Source organism: Cygnus olor, chromosome 3 (genome assembly GCF_009769625.2).
Source record: "Cygnus olor isolate bCygOlo1 chromosome 3, bCygOlo1.pri.v2, whole genome shotgun sequence".
NCBI classification, from domain to species: domain Eukaryota; kingdom Metazoa; phylum Chordata; class Aves; order Anseriformes; family Anatidae; genus Cygnus; species Cygnus olor.
The window spans coordinates 62,419,637-62,446,107 of record NC_049171.1 but is presented as its reverse complement, the minus strand read 5'-3'; the positions used below and the strand labels follow the sequence as shown (position 1 = coordinate 62,446,107).

Below are 26,471 nucleotides of genomic sequence, written 5' to 3'. Positions count from 1 at the left end.
TTAGCTGAAAAACTATTAAAAATTCATTTATCAGAATAATTTTACTTCCAGTTCTCCCTTGGGTAAATTGACGAAGCCTGACAAATCACAGGTTCACCTTCTACCTTTTCCTTTAGCTAACTGTACATGTAAAGGAAGGAGCGTTAATAGGAATTGGAATTAAATGAATTGTTTTTCTTTCTGAGCTGTTTCTCTTCCTGTCTTTTTAAACCTCTTATTCTTCTGCCGCTTCATTGCTCTTCCCGTCTCATGTTGCATTCCCACGAGGCTGCTAGGTGACAAGCACAAGGCAGCATGTGTTGCTTGGTATTTCACCAGCAAAATGGCTAATCTGCATTGGCTGCAAACTGGGACTTGCAAACAGTAGCAAGCAGCGAGACTGGTTGGATTTGTCAGTTTAAAACGAGTTTAAAACGAGTGAGAGAAACAAAAAGTAAATGCTAACTACCAACACAGGGCACATCCTGACCTCCTACTCGGCTGAACTCTGTTTGCGTGGAAGAAAAGTCAGGTTCTGATGCTTCACTCTTCGTTTTTGAAACCCACACAATAGCGCAGTGGAACCGGTAGCAGCAATTAGACTTCCCATCTGATAAAGCAGGTACTGAAAGAGACGGTGGAAGTTGATAGTAAAATAAAGGTTTGTTGTTTGAAACGTTTATCGCTGATCCCTCTTTCTCTCCAGTGGACTTCTGAAATGAGAGCGAACTGTTACTCCTGTGTTTCTCTTCTTTAGCCTGATTTTTTAGGTCCAACCTCTTACCTTTTGGAGTAGCAGAATATTTATTTATGCTGGGGTGTGCACGCGTGGATGGGGTGAAATGTCATACCTCACATTTCGTAGTTTTTAGTTGAAACAACAAATGACATTGAGAAATGTAAGTTGTTTATAACAGTCAAGTGTGATTTATCCTACTGAGGACAATGCATTCAGCGTGGCCGGGGGCACTTTGGACTCAGCCAGCTGGTTACAGACCCACACGCTGCTCTGGCGGCGTGGCTGCACGCGAGATGTCGGTGAGGTGAGGTATGGAGGTGCCTGTGGCTGTGACCCTCCTCTGGTGGGAGTCTCTGGGGTGGCAGACAACGACCCTCTCGGTGCTGTAGCTGCTCGCTGCCACTTCTGTGAGCACTCGGTAACTTCTCTGTGTGAGGGATACAGGCCTGCTTTCCCTCACAGAAAATACCTGTGCCATGGCTCCTCCTGCTAGTACTTCGGAGAGGCAGGTGTGGGAAGAGGCCCAGCGGTAAAGGTGGGGAACAGCGGTGTGCTGTTCCTGCCCCCAAGTACCTCAGACTAACTCACGGCATATTTTTTTCCTGTAAAAAACACGTTATTGAAAAACACTGATGGAATTGTTCTTTGAAACTGGAGAGAAGGTACTTGAGTACACGAAGAAGTGTTTCTGATGTAAGGAAGTATACAAAAGTCATTCATGTGGAGCTTTTTTTCCCCAGACCCATTTGCTGTATGACATAGCAAGTTAACTTCAAACAGAGATAACACCTGAGTCACGCATTTACCTCGGCTTGGCAGAAAATGAGTCAAGTCGCGTTTCAGCATCAGAACACCTTCCCCAGTTTGGCAGAGTTTGGATGTCCTTCCCTCCTCCCTTCGGATGGGGGCTGGAGCAGGACAGCTGCAAACGGCGCTGCCCTCACCCCGGTCCCACGGGGATGTGTTTCCCTGGAGCCCAAAATACCCTCGGACCTTGTTTCTCGTGTGATTTCCTTCGGATTTTTATCTCTGGTCAAGTGTTGATGAAGTCCAGTAGCTGTTAGGGCTGCCACAGGCAGCAGTGGGTGGAAAGGAGACTTTCACCCATGTGTGCCTTCTCCAGCCCTCTCCCCCCAGCTCCCGTCTCTCCTTATTTCTCTGTTTTTTCACCCACTGCTTCACTTGGTCGCTTTCCAGCCTTTCTGCACCACGAGAAAGTCAAAAACTTGGCTGCTTTTTACAGCAGGCTGTTCTACCTGAAAAACCTCTTTGCACTCGTTAGTCAGAGAAATCTCATTTCTCCTATAACTGGGCTTTCTAAAGAAAATCCAAACAGAGTTCAAAAGGTGGCAGCCACTGGCAGTTTGCTGTCTGCTGGCCAAGTCTGAACATAAAAGTGTGTTTGGAGTGCCCTTTTTTTTTTTTTCCCTTCCAAAACCAGTCTAAACTTCAAACTTTCTTTTAATGCTAAAATTTCTTTAAATTCATGAGTAACTCCTTGTGTGTTCAGCCCTTGGTGCCACTGTAGCGTGTCTGATAGAGGTAATTGTGACGTCCTGATGACAGCTCTTACCTTAGAAATACCTAAACTGTAAGTTAGCTTCCTAACCATCCCCTGCATAGTATTGCCTGGGAATGCCATAGTTATCAGGGAATTAAATTTCCATAAATTATTGAAATTTCCAGAAATTCCTTTCTTCTGTCACAGCAGCAGTTTTGGTGCTGCCTTGTTATGTCAGTAAGAATTATGTTCTTTAGCTGTGTCTATGTCATCTGTGCTTGGCCTAAACATTTGGTAGTATCAAATAAGTTTGATAATATTGCATACATTTTCCTTAGCATTCCAGAGGCACAATCAGGACTCTAGGCTCTGAATTTTTATAACACCGACAAGTTTATATTTTCAGTGCTTCCTGTAGTTTCAGGATTTACAGCTCTGACATCGTCTAACTTCAGCAGAGAGCTTGCTTTTCAGAGCATCAGGATGGAGCATCAGGATGGTCTTTTTCTAAAGTCCACATGAATTTTAAAATTTTGTTTTTAAATCATGAGCACAGCTCTTACGTATTCCAGTTTGGCTGAGGTGATTTCATGGAAAATCACATTTTCCTTAGTGATGAGATGTAAGAGTAACAAGAACTGGTAAGTCTCCGTAAGCAGGACTACTGAATCCATACCTCTCTACTACAAAATTATTTAACAGGGCTTTTTTCTGTATGCTTTTTGCAGAAGACCTTGTGTTCAAGGGGGAGAGAATGTGTCAGTTAATGCGTAGATAAAGGCCTGTAAACCTAAGGGAGCTGCTGGCATTTGTAGAGGCAGGAATATGTGGTGGTTTGTAGCGGGGGGGGCGTCTGTCTGTGAAAATGATTCTTCAAGCTTTGGGCAAGTTCGTAAATAATCATTTATGGAAGCCTCCAAAAGCATTTGTGTCAGAGACTGGACTAGCTCCAAAATACATACTGCATGTTTTATATACATTTTTGTGGAAGGATTGTTTTTTTTTGGGGGGGGGGGGGGGGGGGGGAAGAAACAGATGTTTTATAGACACACAATTTCGCATGTGTGAGGAAGTGTATAGAAATCTAAAGGTTTAAGTGGAAAAAATTAGTGATTTGATACGAAGGCCCCTTTTTGTCTTGTCATACCTGTTCCTTTCCCATGTAAGCTCTGTTTGCAAAGGTAAAATTGGATATATTTATATGTGTTTGCAGCAGTTCTAAGAGTTTGACAATGTGGTCGGGTTTGCATCTTAGTACTACGGTGTGGATGCTACACCGTACTACACCATTGGATGCTGTGCACTTATGGAAGCAGTTCCCAGCTGGGAGCAGAGACACGGCTGCAGTTACTGAGGCTCGTGCTGTTTGTCCCCGTGCGTCCGTATGGTTGAGCAGCAGAGGGTTGTTTAAAGCTTTAGCGCTGTACAGCGGCAATCAGAACTCTTCATGCTGGTGGAACAGCTGGAGCTATTTGAAAATTCTGCACTTAACTGCAGCTCCAAGTAGCAACTTCTGGATGTTTGCACTTAATTGCAAATTTAATCCAAACTTTTCCTTCTTTCCCGCGTCTTCTGGTAAACGTGGCCATACGTGGGAGTCTGAAAGTGGGTTGGCTGAACAAAAATTTGTAAGCTACAGAAACAGATTAAGTTCAGGTAAGAAAAGTTGATCTGTGTCACAGAATCATTTGTTCAGATGTACTTCTCTACTTTTGTTTTATGAAAAACCATAGATCCGACTGTCATTGCTATTTGTTTCATAAAATCCTTCCCAAATTCCAATCCCTTGCTAGTTTTATTCCACAAATATCTTTTATCCAAAAAATAGTTATAATTGCTCTTTGTCATCCGATCAAAACCTTTCAGATGAAAATGGAAATGAGAAAAAATAATTGTTCGTGACCTTAGACACGTACTGACATCTTTCCCTCTTCGGGCTGGGATGCCGGGTACCTGTTCCTCTCCAGGCCGCGGTGAGTGGCGAGCTGCAGCCTCTGCTGAAGAGGTTTCAGAGCAGACTTCTGCAAATAGCTGTGGCTGGTTTTGCTGTCTGCGTGCTGTCTCCTCCAAGAGCCGTAACCTCTTACTAATGTAAGTTTACGTTGCTAAAGGGTCTTAGTCTCCTAGGAGACTGTGGATTTTTTTTGTTATGATGAAAGAGCTGGCAAGAACATGCTTGCTCTGAGTTATTGTGGGGAATCAGCATTTCGGAGCTGTTGTCTCAGTGCGCTTTTGGTAGGTGAAGGGCAGGTAACGGCTGAAGCTCTGCTGGCTGCGGTTCCCAGGTAATATCCCAGCTCCTGGGCAGCTCTGCGCTGCCAGTGTCACTCATTTAGGTGTTTGCTTGCTGACACCTGTTATTGTGGAGCCATATCTTCACCTTTGAAGTGACACTACCTGCTTTTATCTCCTGAATTTCACTTGCAGAGTAGCTCCAGTAAAAGTTTTCTTGGTTGGTCCCTGGAGAAGACCACAATCTTGGGAAATGCAAATCGAGCAAATTAAGTGACACCTGACTTAACCGTGCATTTCCAAAGTTAAAAGGACATCACAACCCAATTTATCTTGCAGTTCAGCTTTACGTGACGTTTGGATTAGCACAGTAGGCAGAGCAGCGCACCTCTCAGAAGAGCGTATCATTTGCTAGCTTCTTTGGAGGGATGAAGAAATGAACAGGGTGCCATGACTTTCCTTCTAAGTGTATGGGTTTTGAGCTTTAGGAATGGTTTCAAGTTGTATTTCATGATTCATATGCAGCTTTTGTTTTGTGCCCAGGACACCTCTAGTTCTCTCTTAAATCCAGCTAATCCTTAGGCTGAAAAATTTGGGCAAATGCTTCCCTCTCGGGAGAGGGGCAAAACTGATGTCTCCTGACCTCCACATTTTTCTCTGAGCTCTCTGTATTGTATAAAGCAGGCCGGATGTTTCCAGGTGTTGTATGCCGTGTTTGAGATGAGAATGCACTGTATGCGCTTTACTACTCCCTGCTAATAAAGTAATAGCATATATGAAAATTGCTGTTTCCATGCAGTTGTTAGCCAACTGCTCGTGAATTGTCCCCTGAAATGGAGGGAGTCTGTCTTTGGAGTGGTCATAGCTCACCGTTCTGGCAGGACGTTGCAAATATTATAGCTCCTTTTTTTTTTTTTCCCAATTTGTATTACAAATGAAAAAAAAAAGTGAATTTGAAAGTTAAGAATGTTTTTAATGACTGAAGCTAATGAAATTTGCAAGAGTGTATTTAGTTTCTCTTACAGTATTTGGAACTTCTAAAAAAGGGATTTGACAGCTTGTAATTTAAACTGTGAAATATGTTTACCTGTCTTTTATCTGCAGAATCTCAATAAAAATAAAGCTAATTAAGCTCTAGATTTTCCATCCAGTCATCCATTCATCTGCTTTTTTTTTTTGCTGACATTTAATTATTTTTTTTTTAATTTAAGTTTAATTTATTTACTAGCCTTTTTTTCCACTTATAGCTTGAAAACTCTTGTCTATTTCTGGTGAATTGAAATGGAAACTCCACTATAACCTCATGTGTAGCTTGCTGCTCCAAAGCCAGAGCTGAAGTCAGCTGTTAAAATGTAAGGCTTAGGTGCTTGTGATGTCTACGCGAGGTGTATTTCCAGTGTGAGCGTGCATGTTGGACACCTAAGAGGGTGGCATGCTTTCCATCCCAAAGGAAGGTAATTAATATGTATACCCTCTGCTCCTTCTGGAGCTTCCCTTACATATGGTGTGGCAGCTTCGACTTGGCACTGCACCTTCCTGAAGCAGATGGTTTCCCTGGACGTTGAGTCTCCAGGAACTTGCAGCGCACCAAGGGGAGCTGTGAGCTGCGAATTAAATGCGTTTCAACTGGTGTGTCGTTTTCGGGTGCATCACTCAAAATGAAAAGATGTGAGAGCCGAATAGAAGGCTTCTGACAAAGTTAGGAAAGTGTGTGTTCGCTGCTGTGTCTGCGTATCGGAAGGGAGAGGGGGAGGCAGAGACGTAGCTGAATCCCTGAACTCTGAATACTCCGAATTGCTCTCTCGTAGGCAGCTCCCCAGTTGACTGTATTAATTAAAGAGGGAGCTATAGAAAAAACAGGCTCGTGGCTTCAGTCAGTCATGCCTAATTTCAGTGCTTGAAACAGGTACAGAAGAAGCCAATGAATAATAAAGGCTGTTGCCTTGTAGAAAGTGAAGTCTGTTTGTACTTGCTTGTAATTTCCATTGATTCTTTTAAATCTGCTTTTCTCCGTTGTCATCAACAGTGCTGAACAGCTGAGGAGTAAGGGTGCCTGAGTACAGCGTAGTGTACACTACGCAGAAACTTCCATCCAGGGCTGTTAACTCAATTGCGTTAACCTCGGGTAATGCATGTGATGCCCTATATGATCAATACAGTGTACTCGTTTCAGAATAAAAGTGAGGTAACTGTGGTGTGCGGTGGCAGAACCAGGTATGAAATTCCACGTTCGACTTGTGGCCAACTCGACCCGCTTTTGCCAAGGGAGAGGCTCCCTGCGCTCGGCAGGAACCAGTGTACATGTGGCAAGGGCTGCAGCTGGCTGACACGGCGAGCTGAGCCCGACACCGAGCGGACCGCAGCTCCTCCACCGCCGCCGGTAGGCTGTGATGCAGCTGGGACTGAGAGGAAGGCAGCAAACCTATTAAATTAATCAGGTCAAACGAGAAGTAGCTCATTTCGTTCTCCCTGCCCTGTGCTGACACTTCACACACACACGTGCTGGCGCCTCCATGAAGAAGCAGGAGCTTTTCTACCCTGGGGGTAGCCACAGCAAACGCCTGGGAGATAGCTCAGGTTTGTAGCTTGGAAAGAGCTGGAACGGGAAGATTCAGGAGTATTTCCCATTGCAATGCTGTAATAACCTAAAAACTGCTGCTGCCTCCCTCTCTGCATGGCCCCTGGTGAAAGCTCTGGCCCAGTTTGCAGCCCAAGGACAGAGAGTGTCAAGCGCAAATACTTCTACGTTTGTATTCAAGGACTTCGGTGTCCCAAAAGAGAACGGCTTAAAGTACTTCAGGTTTAATAAAGCTTAATTGAGTTCGGTGGACTATTTGTGGTTCGTTAGGTGAGTGTTTTTGACTATGTGAATGAAAATTGCTCCCAGCCAGTACTGATGGTTTGCCTGCACAGTCGTACTCCCCAGACCAGAAGAGAAACTGGTATTTCTGTTTGTTTCTTTGTGTTTGTCCTCTGTGTGACAGCCCTGGGGAGCTTAGGATGATTGTTCTGTATTTGATTACCTCGTGTCATAATTGTGCCTATTTAGGGAGGCAGCCTCTTCTGCTCTGCTCCTCCTTGTAGGACTCTGCACAAGGGTACAGTTGTCTTTGTTGCTCTGACCTGTTAAAGTGCAATTTGCCTTCTAGCCTACAAAGGGCATGATAGCGCAGTAATTCCAGGTGCCCTTCTCGCCACCCTTAGTTTTGATATTCCCCGTTACCTCAGAGCATTCTTCAGCAGCCCTGGTGAAATGCCCTGTCGGTCTGAAGGAGCAACCCACGTGGAATCATGGTACCCCGTGGGGTATTGCTGGAGCCATGCACAGATGAGTGGGCAAACGAAGGTGCCTGTGGGTTTTTCTTTTTGTTTCATTTTAAAAATAAACATCATTGACAAAGCTCTGTTGCATCAATTAATCAAAGATAATTTAACACACAACTCTGAAAAAAAAAAAAAGATTTTTTTTCATCAATTTAGGAGTAGATCCTTTAACAGCACATTGAAGTTATGGGATTGCCTGTTGTTTTTCCAGGCTTTTTCTTCAGAATTTCTCCTCTTGCCTCTCTTGAAATTTAGGACTGTCAGTTTCGGTGCAATTAGTTTTCTCCTTGTCATACAGGGAGCCTTTATACATTTTGTCCTCTTTGTTCAACTTCTGTGGCAAATAAATTCCTGAATGAATTTAGAGAAGTTGGTTGCAGATTCCTTTCTTGACCTGCAGCAACTCTTAAAAAGATTTTGTCCTTTCCGTGCCCTTGGTCTGAAGAGTAAGGCAAACAAAAGATAAGGCGAACTAATTCATGACTTCATTTTGTTTGTTTTCTTCCTCACTTAAGGCAGAAGATAACCCTTTCTGAAAATCATTCATTTTGTTGGTTTTAATGCTAAACACTTTGCAGCTGCAGGGATTCCTGGGTTTATTACAGAAGAACTTTTTGTTTGTAATAGGCAGAAGCCATAACACAATTTCATAAATGCTGTCTGTAATATCTAGTTGAAAACTCTGCCAGTTTAGCTATAGCTATTGTAGGAATAGAAATAAAGCTGTCTTTTAAAAAGCTGCTTTTGATGAAGCAAACAGGTAGATAAATAAAGAATTTTAATTCGGCTCCTGAATTTAGATATGACAGAAGTGGAACTAGATGCCTCCTTCAAGTAAGGTGATAGCACTTTCGGCTTAATTCTCTAAGAAAACAATCTGAAGTGGTTTCAGAGGTTTTATTGGAAAAAGGTTGTTTTAGAAATAAGTTTAATTATGGGCAACATTTACAGATTTTTATAGTGGCCCTGTTTTTCCCTGTTGCTTTTAAGCGCTTAAAACTCAAATTTCTTTACCTTTGAATATTTGGAAAATCAGTTTCTCGTGCCAGCCTTGAGAGGTATGACAAGGCCCTGTAGCTGTAAGACTACAGCTTGTAAGTATGTGCATAGCTTTATGCTTGCTGTTTCACTGGTAATTTGGGAAGGTCCATTCACCATAAGTCACCTCCATGCATTATTTTTAGCGGGACTGGACACCACCTTTTACCTCTTGCTGTGGTAAATGTTTATCAGTTTGAGTTATTTGAATGGATCGATGGGGTTATTCTAATTATTCCCTGTGGATTCTGCTTGAAAGGACGTACTTTCAGCCTCATCATCTGAATGAGCCGTTTGTCTTGCCAGGTCTGCTGTGACCTTCTCCAAACCAATTTCATCTTCTATAATAATTTTTAAAATATTTCTTTCCTCCCTCACTGTGTGAGGAAACTCCACCCTAATCAGTGAAAAATTCCTCAAGTGGAACTGGTAATAAAATAATATCAAGCGCAAGAGAGAGTAGCAAAATATTTTCTCTTGCTTTGCAGTTAGGAGAATGTTTGGTGCTAGTTACCAAAATAATAGTTAATAATTTTCATCCAGTGCTCGGTGTCCGAGTCGATGCTGTCCCTTTAAGCATATGCCGGTGCTGACCTCCTTTACCTCGCCCCTCTTATCACCCATGCGGCCACCACGCCTGGTAGGCTCAGGGTCTGGCTTTTCTTAGTGCTGGGGCTGGTTGGAGACAAGCGGTGTGGGACTGTGACTGTCCTCTAGTCGAAAATTGTATTTTTACTCCAGCTGTTTTCTTTGGATAATTTTTCAGGGCTTTTTGTTTGTGTGCTTTATGCACAGTTTGAAAGGGAAATGTGTCAGAATGATTCAGGCTTTAGAAAATCTCTTTCAATAGTTGGCGCCCGTCCAGGGTATCAGAAACATAGGTCTCCACAGACCACTTTGGTTCTAAAGGAAACAGTGTTTAATTAGACGTCCCAACAGCCCTGCTGGCTGGCGGTCACACTGGGATGCGCTTTTGCGGTACAGCAACACGTGAAGCAAGACAGAAAGTGCCCAAGTCCTGATCCTTTTTCCATGAGTTGGGCAGACATCTGCGCTTTTTTCCATGCTCGTTTTAATGGTGCAATCCTTAGTAGCAACAAATGCTACAAGTACATACATATTTTTTTTCTAAGTTTGACTTGAGAGCAAGAAAGAATAGTTTCGATGTGTCAAACCTCCTGACTTCATGTGATTAAAACTTTTCAGGTGACCATGACCAGCCCTTATAAAACATGGCCATTTATATATGGGGAATGGCATAATTCTCCATGTGTCAGTCATGGTCTGCTCTATCAAACCAGTGTGTTTAGTATCCAGTTAGCAGGAGCAGTGCCTTCGTGAGCGGTGGCCGTGGCAGTTGGCATCACCTCCTGTGCTTCTGCCCTGATACGGTAGGTGTGGTGGGCACTAGCATTTCTGGAGGCACCATTTCACACTTGCAGCTCTCTCTTCATATTCAGCTTGATACAGAATGCTTTATTCAGTCAGTTATACTTCGTAATTTGCCGCTTGGAAGACATTTGTATATTATTTCCGTAAGAGTTCAGCACCCCAGTACAAGGAGAGGCCTGATTGCTTAGTGTCACAGACAGCACAGTGCACTGTGAGCAGTCAGAGAACTAATTGTCTGGTGGGGCTCGGGACCAGGTGTGAGCTCCTGCAAATGTCACAGGTGCCAGAGAACATCCAGACACCTCAGGCTGCGTCGGCTCTTCCTTGGCAGGTCTAACTACCTGGGGTGTTTGGGAGATGGAAAACATGTGTCCCTATTTCCAGAGTTCTCCTCTCCCAGGAGGGCTTTCGGAGCACCCACATAAACCAATGTTTTACATGGTTTACACATCCACTAATGTAAACCCACATCAGCTGGACCTGCCCTGCATGTGGCCACTCTCATTTAGAGGCATAGCTGCAAAAATGAGGTGGTGGTGCTTTGCAGTTCCTCAGCAGCACATGTGTTTTGCCTTAAGCCATCACTGGATAAGCTATGGAAGCAGATAGAAGCTAGGTTGATCCCCAACCAGTGGCTTTAAAGGCAAGCTCTTTTTTTCCTTGCTGTTTCTTTGACCCCATGACTGACATCCTATGGGACAGTAGAGGCACTTCAAAAGACCCCACGCTTGGTGGCTCGGGCTTCCCTCGTTTGATTTTTTTTTTTTTTAATTTTGTTCTCTTGGTTTTTGTTTTTGAATGAGTTCCCTCTTTCCCACAGACATCAGGAAGGTGGGGATCCCCTTCAGGCTTCCCCACTCCACTCCTGATGAGGGCAGAAAGGGAGCTGTTGAACAGGACAGAGGTTGCCTCAGGAAAGGCTGCTGGAGAGCATCTCTGCTGCAGCCGGGCCGCCCTTGGTGGGGGGGGGGGGGATGCCGGCCCAAGCCCGCTCTGAGCAGCACGTGCTACTGGTGCTATGGCCCAGAGCAACTTCAGGCTTTTCAGCACTTCACTACCACGTTGCGTCTGGGCTGTGTCTGATTTCTCAGACAATAGCACTGTTCTGTAGGTGGCATCCTCTGACTTGTTTTATTTACATTTTTCCCACTGTGTCTGTGTGGGCTTGATTGCTCTTTTTCTCTCTTTTCAGTATTTTTCTGCTCATATTTGTGATTCCCCTAGAATCTGCTGTGTTGTTTCTCAGTCCCCACTGGGGTGTTCACAGCTGCTCCCAGTCCCCTGTGAATACCACTGATGTGCTTCTTACTTCCTCTTCCAGGTAATTAATGAGTAGATTTAACAAGATTGGACCTTTAAATCCCTCTGGTAGCCAAGGAACCTTCCTCCAGCTCCAGTATGTTTCTGTTTGTTTTGCATATATCAAGTGTATTCCTAGAGCCCTCTGAAGAATTACAACAGCAAACAGTGCGTGTATGCTTGGAACACCAGAAAAATGAATTAAGAGGAAAGGGTCTTTTCTTCTTAGAGCATAAGGAAATCTTGAAATTAGTCTGTACATTTTCAATCAGATGTTTAAAAAAAAAAAGAAAAGGCAGGCTAAGCTGTATAAAAACTGGATTTGGGGCTGTTCCACTGTAATGTCTCCACATTTCAGCCACAGCAGTCTGCTCTTAGCTCGCTCTAAAATGAAGCAACTTCTCTTACATGGTGACAGATCCCTGAAATGTGATATTTAAGATCTAAGCATGGCTAATGGTACTCGGCATCTCATTAGTGCTGCTTCATCGTCTGTGGTCTAAACTACTGCCTTCAAGGTGTTTGAACCATTTTTTTATTTTTTTTAAATTTATTTTTTATTTCTAGAGCTCTGCCCAAAAATAACATGTTTACATGTGTTCTTTATCACAATTTGGCTTTACATGAAGAATTTTAGGACAACTAATGTATTTGGAGAGGGCTACAATTCTAAGTTGTTAGTAAGGGAGGTTACCATGACCCTTACCCTAGGGAATGCTCCCTAGTTCCTCTATTTCTTTGCTTTTTAGGACCAGGCCCTACAGAAGTTGGTCAACACCACTTTAACTTAGTGTGCTGCATGCGGACCCAAGTATCACCAGTAAGCAGTGGAGCTGGTGGCAGCTGCTTGTGACCCTTACAAAAATAAAATATGAAGTTGAGTGCTTGTCTTCCTATAGGTGTCCTGTGCAGAAATAAGCTGTATGCAAAAGCTCTTTTTAGCAAGAAATTAATCTCTTGTGTTGAGCTCAGGAAACATTCTGCACACAGAAGGGAATAAACAGTATTTTTGGACTGTGTTGTGCAAATCTAGTGCCCCGAGAATTGAGAAGTTAGTGGGAATCCCCTCTCTGTGCAGAGGGAATGTACCTTTGTGGGGTTTGTGCTGGTCCTGACTGTCCTAAATGTATTCGTCATAAAATGAGAAGTCAGTCAAGATACAGCCCTGTTTGGCATTTTACTTATACCTTCACACAGAAAGCTGGGAGGAGGAGTGCCCTGTCTCTAACTAGCATTCAGGTGAAGAAAGCTGTCTCTGACTGCCATCCGAACACAGCTGCATATTCTTACAATCCTATCACAGGCCCGAGTTAGAAGGGACCCGCCAGGATTGTCGAGTCCAACTCCTAATTTCTGATTATTAATTGGGCATATACCTATATCTGGAACAGAAAACGAAGCGCTTTCTGGAGAGGTAAGACCTGCCATATATTCCACAGCATCAGGCTAAAGCGCCGTTTTCCCAGCGCAGACCACGCTGGGCCTGCAGCAGCGACACCGCAACAACACGACGTGCTGGGGCCTGGGCCTGCTGGGCCCCACGGAAGAGGACCGGGAGCCTTTTCCCCGCTGGTCCTAAGCCGCTTTCCCTCTGCAGGCAGCGTGCCCCGGGGAAGGGACTGCTGCGGGATGTTCTGCCCGAGAGGTGAGGAGCTGTGCGGCCGGAGGGTTTTGTTTGGCGATGTGCTAGTGCGGATTTATCGCCGCTTTTGTTCCTGCGTGCAGGGAGTGGGACATCGCGGCCCTGCGAATCCTGCAGGACGATGCACAGCAGACAAAAGGGCGAGCTTTGCATCGCAGGAACTTCTGTGGTGGCTCCTGCATGGAGCAGGGAGGGCCCTGTGGCGGCCCAGCCGTGGCCCCACTCGCGTGGGCCCCAGCGGAGAGCCTGGAGAGGAGCAGGGAGCGGTGCCGCTGCGGTGATGTGGATGCCTGATGGAAACCCCCGCTGCTCTGCTGGGTCAGACGTGCTGCACAGCCATAGTACAAAGACAAGGGTTTGCATGCCCAAGGCAGAAGGGAGATGCTTATTTTCTTTAATTGGACTTCCTGAGAATGTGGTTCTGAAAAGACTGAGAAAAGCTCATTATTTTTGTTTAACATCTGTACTTCTGTTTTCATTCAAAATCTGTGTTAGTGCCGCTCTCCTTTTCTTACTGAAGAAAGTAAGAAGCCGTTGTTGAAAGGCAACAGCAGAGAGCTGTTGTAAGGAAGGAGTTAGGAGTGGTAAAAAATGTCCTTTCCCTGTGAAAGGATAGCAATTAAGTTAAGTACTTGAGTGCGCATCAACCCTTGTTCAGAAGCTTTTGCTCTTCTCTCTAAGTTGCTTCAAAATGTTGACTATTTTCACTCTACCAATGTCTTTTATTTGTCAAAAATCCCCAGGAAGCATCTTGGTACGCTTGCCAACCATTAATTAAAAAGCAGAAGTAAAGTTCAATTCCTGCAAATTTTGCACTAATGAATCAGTTGCTGGTGAATCAGTCAGGGAATCTAGACAAAACCTTCATTAATTTAATGACACAATTTTGCTGTGTATCAGTTTATCTTAAAAAAAATTGCTACTGTGTACAAAGTTTAAAAAGCAACAACAACAACAACAAAAAAAAACAAACCCACAGACAAAACAGAACACCTCTATTTAAATATTTTAACTGCAGAGCAAGAGGTTTGCAGTTCATGACATAGTTCAGTGGATTACTGGAATTCAGAAACAGTGACAGCTGAAGCTTTTTTAGAGCATTAACTTAGAGATGCAGAATAGAAGTTATTGTTTAAATAAAGAGCATAATAGATGAAAGATTTTCAAGTGAGTTGGGCAGCTAGGCAGCTAATAAGACTTGGTCTCCTCTGACCTAGAGCACCTGATAGAAAATGAACCAAGGAGTAAAGTTTTCAGAGATGTTCAGCAGATGACTTTGTACAGAAAGGTACATGATAAAACTGAACTATGCTTGCTTTTTTATTAATCTCAAGTTGAATGTATGGAAAGAGTGTTTTTAAATTTTTCAGATTGCATTTCTGGATAAGTTGCCAATTTCCAGGCACAAAAGCCCATCTTAGGGCTGTGCTTCAAAACAGTGCAGGTACTAGAGAGTTTTGTTGGATAGCAATATATTTTGATTGCCATGTTTTAGTTTTTTCCTGTTTGTATGCTTCTTACATACTGTTTTCTCTAACCTACTGTGCTGTGCACTGTTTTATGAGATTGTAGTAGACTTTTCCCTACCTTTAGAAGCAGCAATTATTGTCTATTACATTATTAGCGTGGTTTTGAAAATCATGATCCTGAAATAATCAGCTAAGGCGTTATCACTGATTTCTTCCCGTTAACCTTAACGTGCGATGGAGAGAAGTTGTTTTGCCCCAGTCCTTTCATTGAGGAGGAGGATTTGTTTGTCTTCGAAACAGCACAGCAGGTCTGTCTCTCAGATACTGTTTTTGTTTAGGCTCTGAAGGCTCTGGGAGAAGTGGTGCGGTTGTTTACGTGCTACCCTGACTCCCATGTTGTTTTCTCAGTCTGATTGTGATGAGCAGCCTTGATATGACAAATGATGGGCACTGAGTTTGTTTAGGGACTGAGTTTGAGGTGTATTAGGTGGGTGTGGATGTGCTCGGCATGCGTAGGATCAGTGATGAAATCCCTGCTCTAAAACTGGGGCCCGTGTAGGTTTAGGAGCCTGGCCCTCTGCCCACACACATCCAGCACCCCGGCTCCTCCTGGCTGGGAGGGTGACCCGAGCCCTCCTGCGCTGGGTGCTGGGGTGGCCCCAGTGCTGCACCCTCCTGCAGGCAGCACCTGGTTCTTCGGCACAGACCTGGGCTCCCCCTCGCCACGTGCAGCACAAGCCGCCTTGGGGCTTGTTCGGAGCTGGGCATCCTCAGAAGAGACGATGCGGCGTGATTGCTACGGTTGTTTGGAATTGGAGACATACGAATGGAAGAATTAAACGCCTTTTCTCCCAAAAGAATTAATTCCTAAAAAGGTCGTGAGCCTCGGTTCGTTGGCATGTGCTGAAAAATGAGATCATGTTTCTGTAATATTTGCCTAGAGTTTCTCTTTGGTTCGTAGTTTTTGTTGAAGGCGAAGAGTGCCAAGAAAACGCTGTAAAGCAAGCATGTGTGCTTACTGCTTGCCTGCACTTGGGATGTATTTTCCATCCTTGCTTGTCTTACAGCTGTGGATTTGAGAGGGAAGTCTTTTATACTAATAATAGCAAGAAGTTATGATAGAAGCTATCCATGAAAAATCCCAGGCATGTGCTGCTTGTTCCCTGGAGAAGGGATCCATGGTAGAAATGCAGATTTTTTTTTTTATTTTTATTTTTTTTTAAAGATCACAGGACTGCTCACCAGTTGTCTCCTGTGTTCTGTGCATGTAAGGACATTCCTTGGATTCTTTTCTTGGCAATGTTCTCATAAAATATCCAATGTTTGAAATCAGAAACAGATTTTCTCTGATGTTTTTAAACAAATGCATTTTCCAAGTTGAACTGGGCAAGCCAAAATGTGTACAAGTTGCTTTCTTTTTTTTATTTCTTTCTGCTTAAAGTTTTAATTCGTTCATATAACAGCAAGTCAAAGTGAGGGAGGGGACTTGCAGTAATCTAAATGGAGTAATCTGTCAAAGCGAAGATCCTTTGCAGAATTTAGTGTTTGGTTTAAGCTTAAGAAAGCAGCTGATTGATTGTGTGGTATTTGTTCCTCTGGCTTCATTTCATTTTTTTTTTATTCCTGTCTCAGTTCTGTGTTATCACAATCAGGCTTGTGAGTCAGACCCATTCATTTTGTGGTGTTTTTTTTTTTTTTATGTTGTATGTTATTTTAATAGTGTAAGTAACTTTGAGGACGCTTCTCATCAGTAATTCTTCAAAATCTAAAAGCCATTTGAAGAAATGCAGAATTAGTACAGGCAAATCAGAATTAAATTTCAAGCACGGGACTGTTTGAGTTAGTAAGCCTGCTTCTGAAAGAAGAGCTCTGCTGTTCTTCGTTTCTCCGGTATTTCACGGAGTTCTTCTTCCTGCTGTGCTTGTTCCAAGCTGTTTTCTTTGCCACTTCTTTTCCTGTCCCCATCCAAGCCGATCACTGCCTGGTGCATCTGTGATGCAGCTGAGGCCTGCCACTGAGGGGAAGTCTTCACATAGCTTGGTCTTAACAATTACATCTGTGTGAATTCTTGCCATGGCAATGCACAGCTAGAGAGGTCTGTCAGACGTGGCGTATTCATGTGCTGAGCAAACAAACGAATTGTTGCTTTGATACCGAAGAGATTTGAGTGTTTAAGATTGCTTGAAGTTTGGAGTTTTTGTTGATTAAACAAGAACTTTTATTACCCCATGCAGAAGGAAGTAGAGATGTAGAGGTGCAGAGATACATACGTGGCTAAGCATATTCGTAGCATCTGCCACGGGTCTGTCCACCTCATATCAGAGAGCAATGAATAGGACGTACTTCTAAGCGTGCCTGGAACTGCAGAATGAAATTGAGCATAACGAAAGGAAGATTATAGGTTTAGATAATTAAATCCTCACTGAAGTTGCTCAGGTGCTTGGAAGAGTCACAGATCCCCACGTACTTCTATTTTTTCTCTTAAGGTAGGGAACACATTGGAAGGAGGGCAGCGTATGTAAAAGTGAAATGAGTTTCCAAGGCAGCAGAGCACTGAGGCAGTGCCCGCTCCTCCTCTGCCACTTGTTCCTGGGTCTGTGTGCAGTCGATGGAGCAAAGGGAAAGCCCAGTGTCACTCCTGCCATGAAGACCCATCAGGGAGAGCTGTATTCCCCAGCTCTCATTTCCATTATTTGGAGATTGCCCATAAATATATTTGTTCAACACGTAGTGTAAGCATGTTGTTACGCTCCTTCGGGTTGCCTTGTTTGACTGCCCCGACAGAGGCCACCAAATGGCACAGGCTCAGACCCTACCAAATGAATGCCTTTTGTTTGGTGTGTTTGTTTTTTTCTTTTTTTGGTAACAGAACAGGGTGTGGGCACGTATTTTTTCCGTTAAATTTTTAAGAGCACTAATGGCAGTGGGTGAAGCTGGGCAGAATATAATCAGGCATTAGATAAAAATCTCCTCCGGTAGGCATGCCAGCCCTCCCCAGGGCACATGGGTCTTTTGCCCTGCTACACAGGGGGAAACTCACCCTAAATTGGCATGGAGACAACGCGAGCTGCATGGATTTGGATGTGAAAGCAGTTAGTATTGAACCTCCCCTTCAGCAGACCTTTAGCTGATAATTGGAAATGTGGAGGTCAGGAGAGGTTTCTGTACGTGCCTGTCTTTCGGTAGGTGATTGGAGCTTGTGTTTTTTAAACACAGTCTGGTGTAAACACACACAGGAATACTTGATGCTCATGATCCATTGGTTTATTCAGGTGTTGTTGTTCAGTCTTTAAGACTCTTTGAAAATTGACTTGTCTACTGTCACAAACAGATAATTAACATGTAACTTTTTCTCTGCCTCTAGTTTTACTTTCACGTGAGCATTTAACGCATTCCCTGCCTTTCTGCTCCGTGTCTACTTCATTGCAGGCTGCAACAGGAACCATTTGCACAACTGACACAACACAGCAATCCTGAAGGGGGACTGATAGTAAATGAATCATAGGAAGACCACTTGCTGTTTTCCGTGACCTGCTAACGTTTGCTTTCAGGCAATACCTGTTAACGCCCCCAGTCACCCTGGGGCTGGCGAGCACAGTGCAGATGGTGATTGCTGTGCACCGCAGTAGCAGAGGGCGGCGAATTCCTGCCAAATTGCAGCAAGAAGCCAACTCTGTTAATTTTACACAGCAAAAGTGTGCAGGTTAGAGAATATGAAAACATAAGCAAAAAGTAGCGTGCACAGCTGATGGGATACATAAGTATTGAAAGAATTTCGTGTTGAAGTGGTCTTTAAAAGAGCGTGCACATACTTGGAGCCTATAAATATCTCCACACATTTTTCAGTGGTTTAAGCTTAGTAACGATTTCACATTGTTTAAGTATAACATTACCAGATTCGTACTGTCCATGCTTGTCACTCGTCTACATTGGCATTTTTTCTCCCCCAGCAGCATTTGTGCAGAAGACTGGTGTTGCTTCTGGGGAAATGCCATAAACTTTTGTCAAATGGGAGACCTGCTTCCTGGGAAAGCACATTGCCTGGCATTAAGAGATGGAAATTTTATTAATTCTTTTATTCAAAGTCCTGCCACAGCTGTGATCTTGCCTGTGGTTACTGTCTGGTGAAACAGTCTATAATTACCCCAGGCATCTTATTTTAATGCTATCCCAGTGTTGCCTGCCTTCCAGTCCTCTAGAGCATCCCACTCTTTTCTATCTATATTTTAAAAAATTCAGAAAATGTTTCTGGCACTTAAAGCTCTCGTGTAACTTATCTGGACCTTCAGATTTGAAAATATTTTAAGCTTAATTGCTGGTCTTATGCAGAGGGATTACAAACGCAGGTCTTATTTAGTCTAGCTGGTAGCTTGGGAGGTAAATATCACAAGGAGGGAGGAAACCTGCTCAAGTTAAAGGACTGTATTGGCACAAGATGAATGGTTACGAGTGACTTCTGGATTAATTGAAGTCAGACATTAAAAGGTCCCAAACCATCTGAGGAGGGAAGTTGTGGAACAGACTTCCAAACAGGATAATGTGGACAAAGAAGTGTTTTTAAGATGGCTCCTGATAACTTTCGGTAAAGTGTAAGTTAGAATTTGTAGAGCCCGTAAGTGGAGTCTGTGGCAGAGGTCGTTTGGCTACCTGGAGGTCTGGGGACTGTGAGGGCCAGGAAGAACGATCTCCTCACACGCTTAATTGCGGTGTCTTTGTGGTGTTCTGCTGCACTGGAGGCCAGGCGGGGAGTAGGGCACGGCACAGGCCCTGCTGGCATCAGGCCCCGCTGGCATCGGACTGCCTGGCAGGTGTTCGGACACTCCCCTCACACGGAGCTACAGGTGCTGCTGAGGCAGAAATCCTGCCAGCTCCGGCTGGTTGGGCCCGATGGGCTTCTCCTCTCTTATTCTAGCACTGGGTGCACTCCGCCTTCCTTAGGAGTTGTATTTTACAGATTGCCGGCTCTCGCAGGGACCTCGGACCTCGCTGACACCCGTCAGTTCTCCCTTGCCCTTTACCTGTGACGCGCTGTAGTTACACAGGTGGCAAAACACCGCAGTGTCTTTCTGTAGGCTGCCTGTTACAAGGTCTTTCTTGGCCTGGGAATCCTCCTAATACAGAGATCTGTTAAAACTCTCTTTCCAGCACAGCATCCTGGGCCCTTTCCGTTTCCAATTTTTTAATCCATCCCCATTCTCATTTAAATCCATCGGTATACTTTTTGTCACATTTTCATATGTCAGGTGAATTCAAGAGGTTTTTGTAGTTGCTGGCAACCAGGAGGCATCACTTGAGCAGTAGCACCCTGTGGATAGCTGTCCTTCCCCATGCAAACCAGGTGCCTGCTGGAAAACAAGCAGCTTGTGGAGACACCAAAGGAAGAAGGACGAAAGTTGGTTTTAAACTTCCCTCCTGGCAGCATACTGGGAGGGAGGGAGGGAGGGAGGGAGGGAGAACTGGGAACGTACTTGGAGTGATGAAGGTTGTGGAATTACGACTAGTAGTATGTACTTAGTATCTTAATTAGAATTTTAGAAATATATATATATATATTTTCACATTCCTGCTATACCGCTACATTTTGAGAATTTTGGAAAAACGATTTTGAAAAGGTGAATGAAAGCTGTCAAGTTGTCTTGGTTTCTTCATTACCTTCTGAGGGTTTGAAAACAACACTTTTCTGTGCCATGGAGTTCCATTTTACGAAACTGTTCCTGTGTGCTACTGTGTGCTGATTTCTAGGTGGCAGCAACAACCCTTGGCAGGATTGAGGCCAAGGATATACTTAAGAAGGGGGTGGGGGTGGGGGGGAGTTGGACTATTTTACCTGCTCAAACAGTATTTGGAAAACAGTTTCTGATTCTTTTCAGAGCCTTATTTTCCTTAGTCCAAGTGTCCAAATTGTATTGTTGTGACCCTGGTCGTGCCCTGTAGCAGTGTGACTGGCGAGGACAGTGCCACTGCCACACAGCTGTCCCGGGACTGCTGCCACGAGGTATATTCAACCCCGGTGGGCCAAGCAGCTTGTAGCTCCAAGGTCTCTGATGGCTCCTTGTGGTTTTTTCCTGGGGAGAGATTGCTCTGCTTATCAGACTCTACATAAGCACGAGCTCATGTGGATATGTGGGCTAATCACTTCAAGTTTGCGAAAGACATTTGCATTAGGAAATTTACATTTATGTTTACATTTAAAGTAATAAAACACACCACAGATTCATCACTTGAACTGAGAGAACCTGATTGAATAGAAGGCGTGACTGAAGTATCACGAAAATGCAGTTTCTTGAAGGCGAGATTCCTATGGCTGCCAAGTGCTAAGTAAACAGCCAGTGTGCTCAGCCGTTGTTCGGATAATTCTGTGGATCTTTTTTAAGGGATTAAAATTTTTGCTGCTGTTTTTCTTAAAATTTTGGAGCTGAAATAACTCTTTAGTTTTAGGTTGGAAATATCAGAAGACCCCAGATAACCCAGGCTTGCAGATCAGTATCAGTGAGAGAACCAGTTTTCCTGCATACACCGGAATGCCTGGAAACTTTATCCACAAAAACTCAACAGTGGGCAGCTTGAGCCAGCCCCTTGCTATCTTTGTGGGACCCTGGTGCTTTTTGTCTTTGCAATAGTGGCTGCAGAGAGAAGCTTCCCCTCATCCTCTAGCTGGAATTTCAAAGACTAGAAACTCTTTCTTGATTTTAACTTGAAATCTACCTGGGATGTAATTAAGTCTGTAGATTTTGAAACATGGCTTTCTGTTCTTGCTTTCTTTCACAATATAAAGAGCTTGTTATGCCGTTTATTGTTTTATTTGGTGAAAAAAAGTCCATATGTCCATCTTACGTCCATCTATATTTTGATTTTCTTCTGGCTTCTTTTCTTAATGGATTATTTTTAAATCGGTTTAAAATAATTTTACTTTTCCACTAAAAATTTGAAACCTAGTCTTGAATTATCATCCTAATTTGTGGGGCTTTATGGTCATTTTTCTTTAAAAATAAATCTAACGGGAGGGACAAAATACATGTAAAAGCTGAGTGACTCTTTTGAAGAGCAGCAAAGTTTATAATGATTTGTTCAGCTCCAGACTTACCTTGATCAATAGTCTGAGGAAGATGTATTTTGTCAAAATCTGTAATTCCATAACACGTAATTTTGAAATTACCAGAAGCACAGACTTGGAAAATTATATAAATTTACTGTGTCGTGGTTTGTGTTTTTGATGTGGGCCAAGATACATTTTGCATTGCTCAGTCAGGGATATTGAATACAAAATTCTTCCCTGACCCAATAATGCCTGCATGTGGGGAGAGTAATCTAGAGGGGGTCTTATTTTTGAGGATATTGCTTGGAATTTTAGAATTATTATTATTATTGCTACTGAACAGACAGAAATTGAAACCCATAGACAATGGGCTATATTAATTTGTGTGCTGACTGTGGCAGGTACACAGATGACTGCCCTTCCCAGATGATTTTGTGAAGCTCACCATTTCACTTGTGTTCTTTCGCAGAGCAGTAACTTGAGGTGCCAAAAAAGAAGGGCGCTGGTAGGCTGAAGCAGCTATAGCACTTTTGTTTAATCGTTTTGTTGCCAAATCAGATACTGTAATTTTAAGAACAGTTGCCTTCAGCCAGTAACTGTGTATTCTGCATGAAACAGCACTCCAGAAAGTCTGCTGTAGAAGATACAAAAGGGACAAATCACTTTGCTTCTTTTTTTTTTTGTAAAAAAAAGCAAGACTATGTAATTGATACTAAAAGTTTACATAGCATATGGATATCTTATTGATCCCTGGGCTCAAGAAGAACATTCTTAGGGTGTAACTTTGTCTTGGATTGAAATACTGCTACTTTGTACTGCTCCTCATTAACCTAATCTTTCCATGGTAATGGCCACATATTTTTGTCATTACTCTTTCTTATGGAATTTGATGCATTCCTCTGCCGTGATCTGTAAATCCGAGAGTTTACCTACTTTTTTTAAAAAGCCTTTATGTGACCTGCTGTAAAGTATGCAGGCTGTATCTAGCCATAACTCCTAAGAAGCTAATTCTAACTGGTTTATCTTGCATAAATACAGTTTGCAAGCAAATGTGATGACTTAGATTAAAAATTTCGTACCGACCCATTCCAGGTTAATGTGATGATATTTGATATAAAATATTGGTTTAGCTCTTTCAACATGCTTCTCTTTGCTGAGGCGCAAGCTTTCCTTAGGCTGCGGGCAGAAGCGTGCGACGGGGTTACTTTTCTCATTGGCTGTGCGTTTAAAAATAATGAAACTACCTTATCTTAATCAGCCAGCGATGACTATGAAAAGCTACGCCCGCAGTAGCGAGTGCCACGGGAAGAGGGCGCGTAGCCTGGAGCGGCGGCTGTGAGGTCCCATGGGACGGGGAGGTGGCGAGGGCCGCGCTGAGAGGGACACCCAGAGCCGAGTGAGTGTGCGGCCGAGCTATTAGCAAAACCACGCTTCTTTCTTCCTTTAGTGTGAAGGCTAAGAGCGTTTTTCTGCACCGACCTCCTCGAGGCATTCTGGCGTGCAGAAAATGAGGTGGTTGTAGGAGCAGCCACCAAAAACTGACCTCTCTCTATAGGGCTTTGGATCCATTCAAGCTCTGGGCTGTGTCCCCGGCAGAGGCAGGCCTCCTCGCGCCTGCCAGCGGGAGGTGGCACCGTGTGTGGAGGTCAGCATCATCATCAGTCCCAGGCCGAGAAGCTCCTCTCCAGAAGGACATGGGCTTAGGGGTTGCAGCCTTTGGACGGAGGGCTTTTGGTGGAGGCTTTTGTGAAGCAGCACAGGTTGCTTTGGTTTTTATTGACCCCCCCCTTCCTCAAGTGTGAAGTCCCATGTTTCGGTGAACTGCTGGGAGGAAGGGGGGTCGCTGCTGCTCCATGTCCCCCTTCGGGCTTCTAAATCTGAAAGAGTGGTGGGAGAAAACGGGTCGGGAAGGTGGCTTCTTTCCTTCTCTGTTACCACGGTAATGAGGTTAATAAGCAGAGCTGCTCTGGGCAATCCTACCACCCCTGTGAGCTGCCATTAGCACGGGCTGTGAAATCAGCTCCCAGCGCTGTGCCTTCTCCTTTTGCAGGGCGTGTGGGCCTGCGGTGCTGCCTGCGTGGCCCTCCGGGCTGGGAGCCGCCCGCTCCCACAGCTTTTGGCGGGTCATTTCTTGCTCCGTGTTTTCAGAAATGTGGGACCTCGCCCCTGAAGCCAGGAACTGCTTCCATCTCTCTGATGTCCCCGTCCTCACGCCCAAGGGTGCCTTGCCCCCCTTCCCAGAGGCAGTCCGCTTCCCAAACGGTACCACCCCAAATGCTTCACCACAGCAAGAGCCTCGCTTCCGTATGGTGGCAGAGCTAAACCAGCAAAGAACGGTAAGATTTGTCTGATCTACCTGCTGCTTTCACTGCTGGCTTTATTTGCTTTCTTGTTTGAATATGATCAAGAGTTGATATCAAACAAAAGACACTGTTTGTTGCTCTTAATCAGGCTTTCAAATTGAAAGATGAACAATTGCAACACACAAGTGTATTTTTAAGTGCTCAGGGACTGCCAATAATGTAATACATGTGCTTCTTCTCCTCCAGTGTCTTACACGTATGCCATATCTCAAAATACTTATTGGATTAAAAATAATTACAGAGGGCTATTACATAACAGCAAAGGAAAAATGAAATTAAGGTATAAAAGCGAGAGTCATGGGTGTGCTGAGAATTGCTGAGGCAGGGAGATACGGGAAGGCTGTTCCAGATTATAATAGCTCAGCACAAGAGGTTTGTATATAAAGAGGCAGAAAAGGGCTGTTGTTGGAAGCAAATATACCAGAAGTATGTGGAGCAATCTCTGCATGGTTTTAATGGGAAGCATGTTAATTTTGAGCTCAGAGTGAAGACAAAACCAGAGGAGCTGTTTTGTGAATAGGGATGGAGGTAGTAGAGAGTGCCAGAAAAAAACTTCTGTCAGGAGGGTTTTTTGAAGACGTTTCTGCTTTTCACAAGGGCATTGATTCTTTACATTTCTTGATTTTACATTTTTTGTTTGTTTTCTGTCTTCCTGTTGTGTCGGAGTTGTATGGGTCCGTGCTGTGTGGATGGCTTTGCAGGTTCAGCGCCATGCAGAGGGCTGAGCTTTGCCCAGGGGTGGCACCCAAAAATTGCGGCTGGCAGTTCTGACACCAGGAGCCACAGCAGCCTGCCTTCAGGGGCTGGCATCCAGTCTGTCAGGCGCAGTTGCCAGCATCACTTGCCATAGCTCTTTACAAAGTGCATTTTGTTGTCAGTGTCGCTTTTAGTTGCCATGCCATTCAAGCTCTTTCAGCTGCATGTGCCTCATTACTTACGTCCTTAAAAAAAAAAAAAAAAAAAAAAGAGTTAAAAGCTTGATGTATGCTGTACAATAGCAAGCATCTGATAAAAATAATTCCATGAAAGTATTCAGGGACGGTGCTAATGCCAGGGAATGTGAACGTGGCCGTGTGGAGAGAGCTTTTGGAGCAGCGTGAAGCTTGGTGTGCATCCTGGCTGCAGGGTGGCCGCCCCTCCTGCGGCCCCTTCATCTCCAGTGCTCATTGATGTCTCTGGGTATTGTAAGAGCTCTTCAAATGTTTGACTTGCTTCAGAAACTGTAAAGCTGGTACATCCTGCTCCCTTCCTGTTTGACATACTCATTTTCAGTTAAAAAACGAATTACAATACCTCAAGGGTTTGGGGTTTTTGTTTTTCCTTTCTGTGTGAAATTCTTCAGCTTTTGTCTACTCTTGTGTGTTTAACGAACGTGAGTCAGGGCTTCAGATGCACTATTTTGTTTGCTTGTTTGTTTAAAAAGAACTGTAACTACAATTCAAGCCCCCAGCTGATCAGCTGAGAAGCCCAGAATGCATCAACCCTCTGCAGTTATAAATAGAGTCGCTGTCTAATGAGGGCAGAGTTCATCCCCGCGGATTTCTACCACCTCCCTTTAATTTCGCATGTGGCTGCTGGGCTCGCATTGGAAATTACTGGGTTTGATGGTTTTGTTTTGTTGTGCATGGTGTTGATAGAGGCGCTGTTGTTTTACTACATTGTGTATATTACATTTTTTCTTCTACACAGAGGATCTGCAAATTGTACATAAAGACCGATGATCAAATTTCTCATGTGGCATATTTGGAAGGATTATGTTGATATCAGGGTAGGACTGCCGTGCCCATACTTTGTGATTCCTAATCCCCTGTGTTTCCATTATGCACATCCTGTAGGCTTTTAAAACTCCTACATGTAATAAGTCATCAGTATCTCTGCTGGTTTTGGAGGTCAGGAGCACGTAGGCATGTCTAATGAGAGGGCTGATGTTTTCTTTGGTTGTCTTTTTATTTTGTTTCTTGTAATCACCAAGTTAGTCGCAGTTTTGGGTGTCCATCAAACTCTTAACCACCTTTTTTTCTTCAGACCAAATGTTGTTTCCAGTATAATGTAATCAATTTGCTCTCTAATTATTCAAACTCTCCCTAACAGAGCCTGAGAGGCTGTAAAGAGATGGTTTAGCAAACATGAAATATGCTGATAAAAGGATGCATACGCGTGTCTAACAATCTGCTCAGAACACTTGTACTTGAATTACTAATAGTTCAATTTTTAAACAGCGTGAAAAAGAATAATAAAGGAAATAAAATGCTATTTGGGGAAATCTTTATATTAATAATAGCTCAAGGCTGAGAAAATGATCAGCCTCACTTCTGTGATTTTTAGAAAAAATAGAATAAAACAGCCCTTTAGCTGAAGTAGACTATGTGAAGTTCAATCAGAAGTTTTATGGTAAGATTTCAGGTGAAACTTTGACTCAGATTATTGCTCCATATGTTTACAGTACAAAATAATTGT

General features: G+C 43.8%; 1 protein-coding gene across 7 annotated transcripts in view; it reads left to right on the top strand.

The window, feature by feature from the left end:
* The window catches only part of NHSL1 (NHS like 1), a 166,684-nt gene that overhangs the window by 69,650 nt on the left and 70,563 nt on the right, over positions 1-26,471 (top strand). The window contains exons 1-2 of one of the 7 annotated variants that reach the window (XM_040551764.1): positions 10,966-11,036; positions 11,398-11,526. The exons of the other annotated variants lie outside the window; for them this stretch is intronic. Of the exons in view, the coding sequence (XP_040407698.1) occupies positions 11,502-11,526 (25 nt within the window). The 5' untranslated portion in view covers positions 10,966-11,036; positions 11,398-11,501. Of the gene's footprint in view, positions 1-10,965; positions 11,037-11,397; positions 11,527-26,471 lie in introns of those variants that run through there. 7 annotated transcript variants of the gene reach the window in all.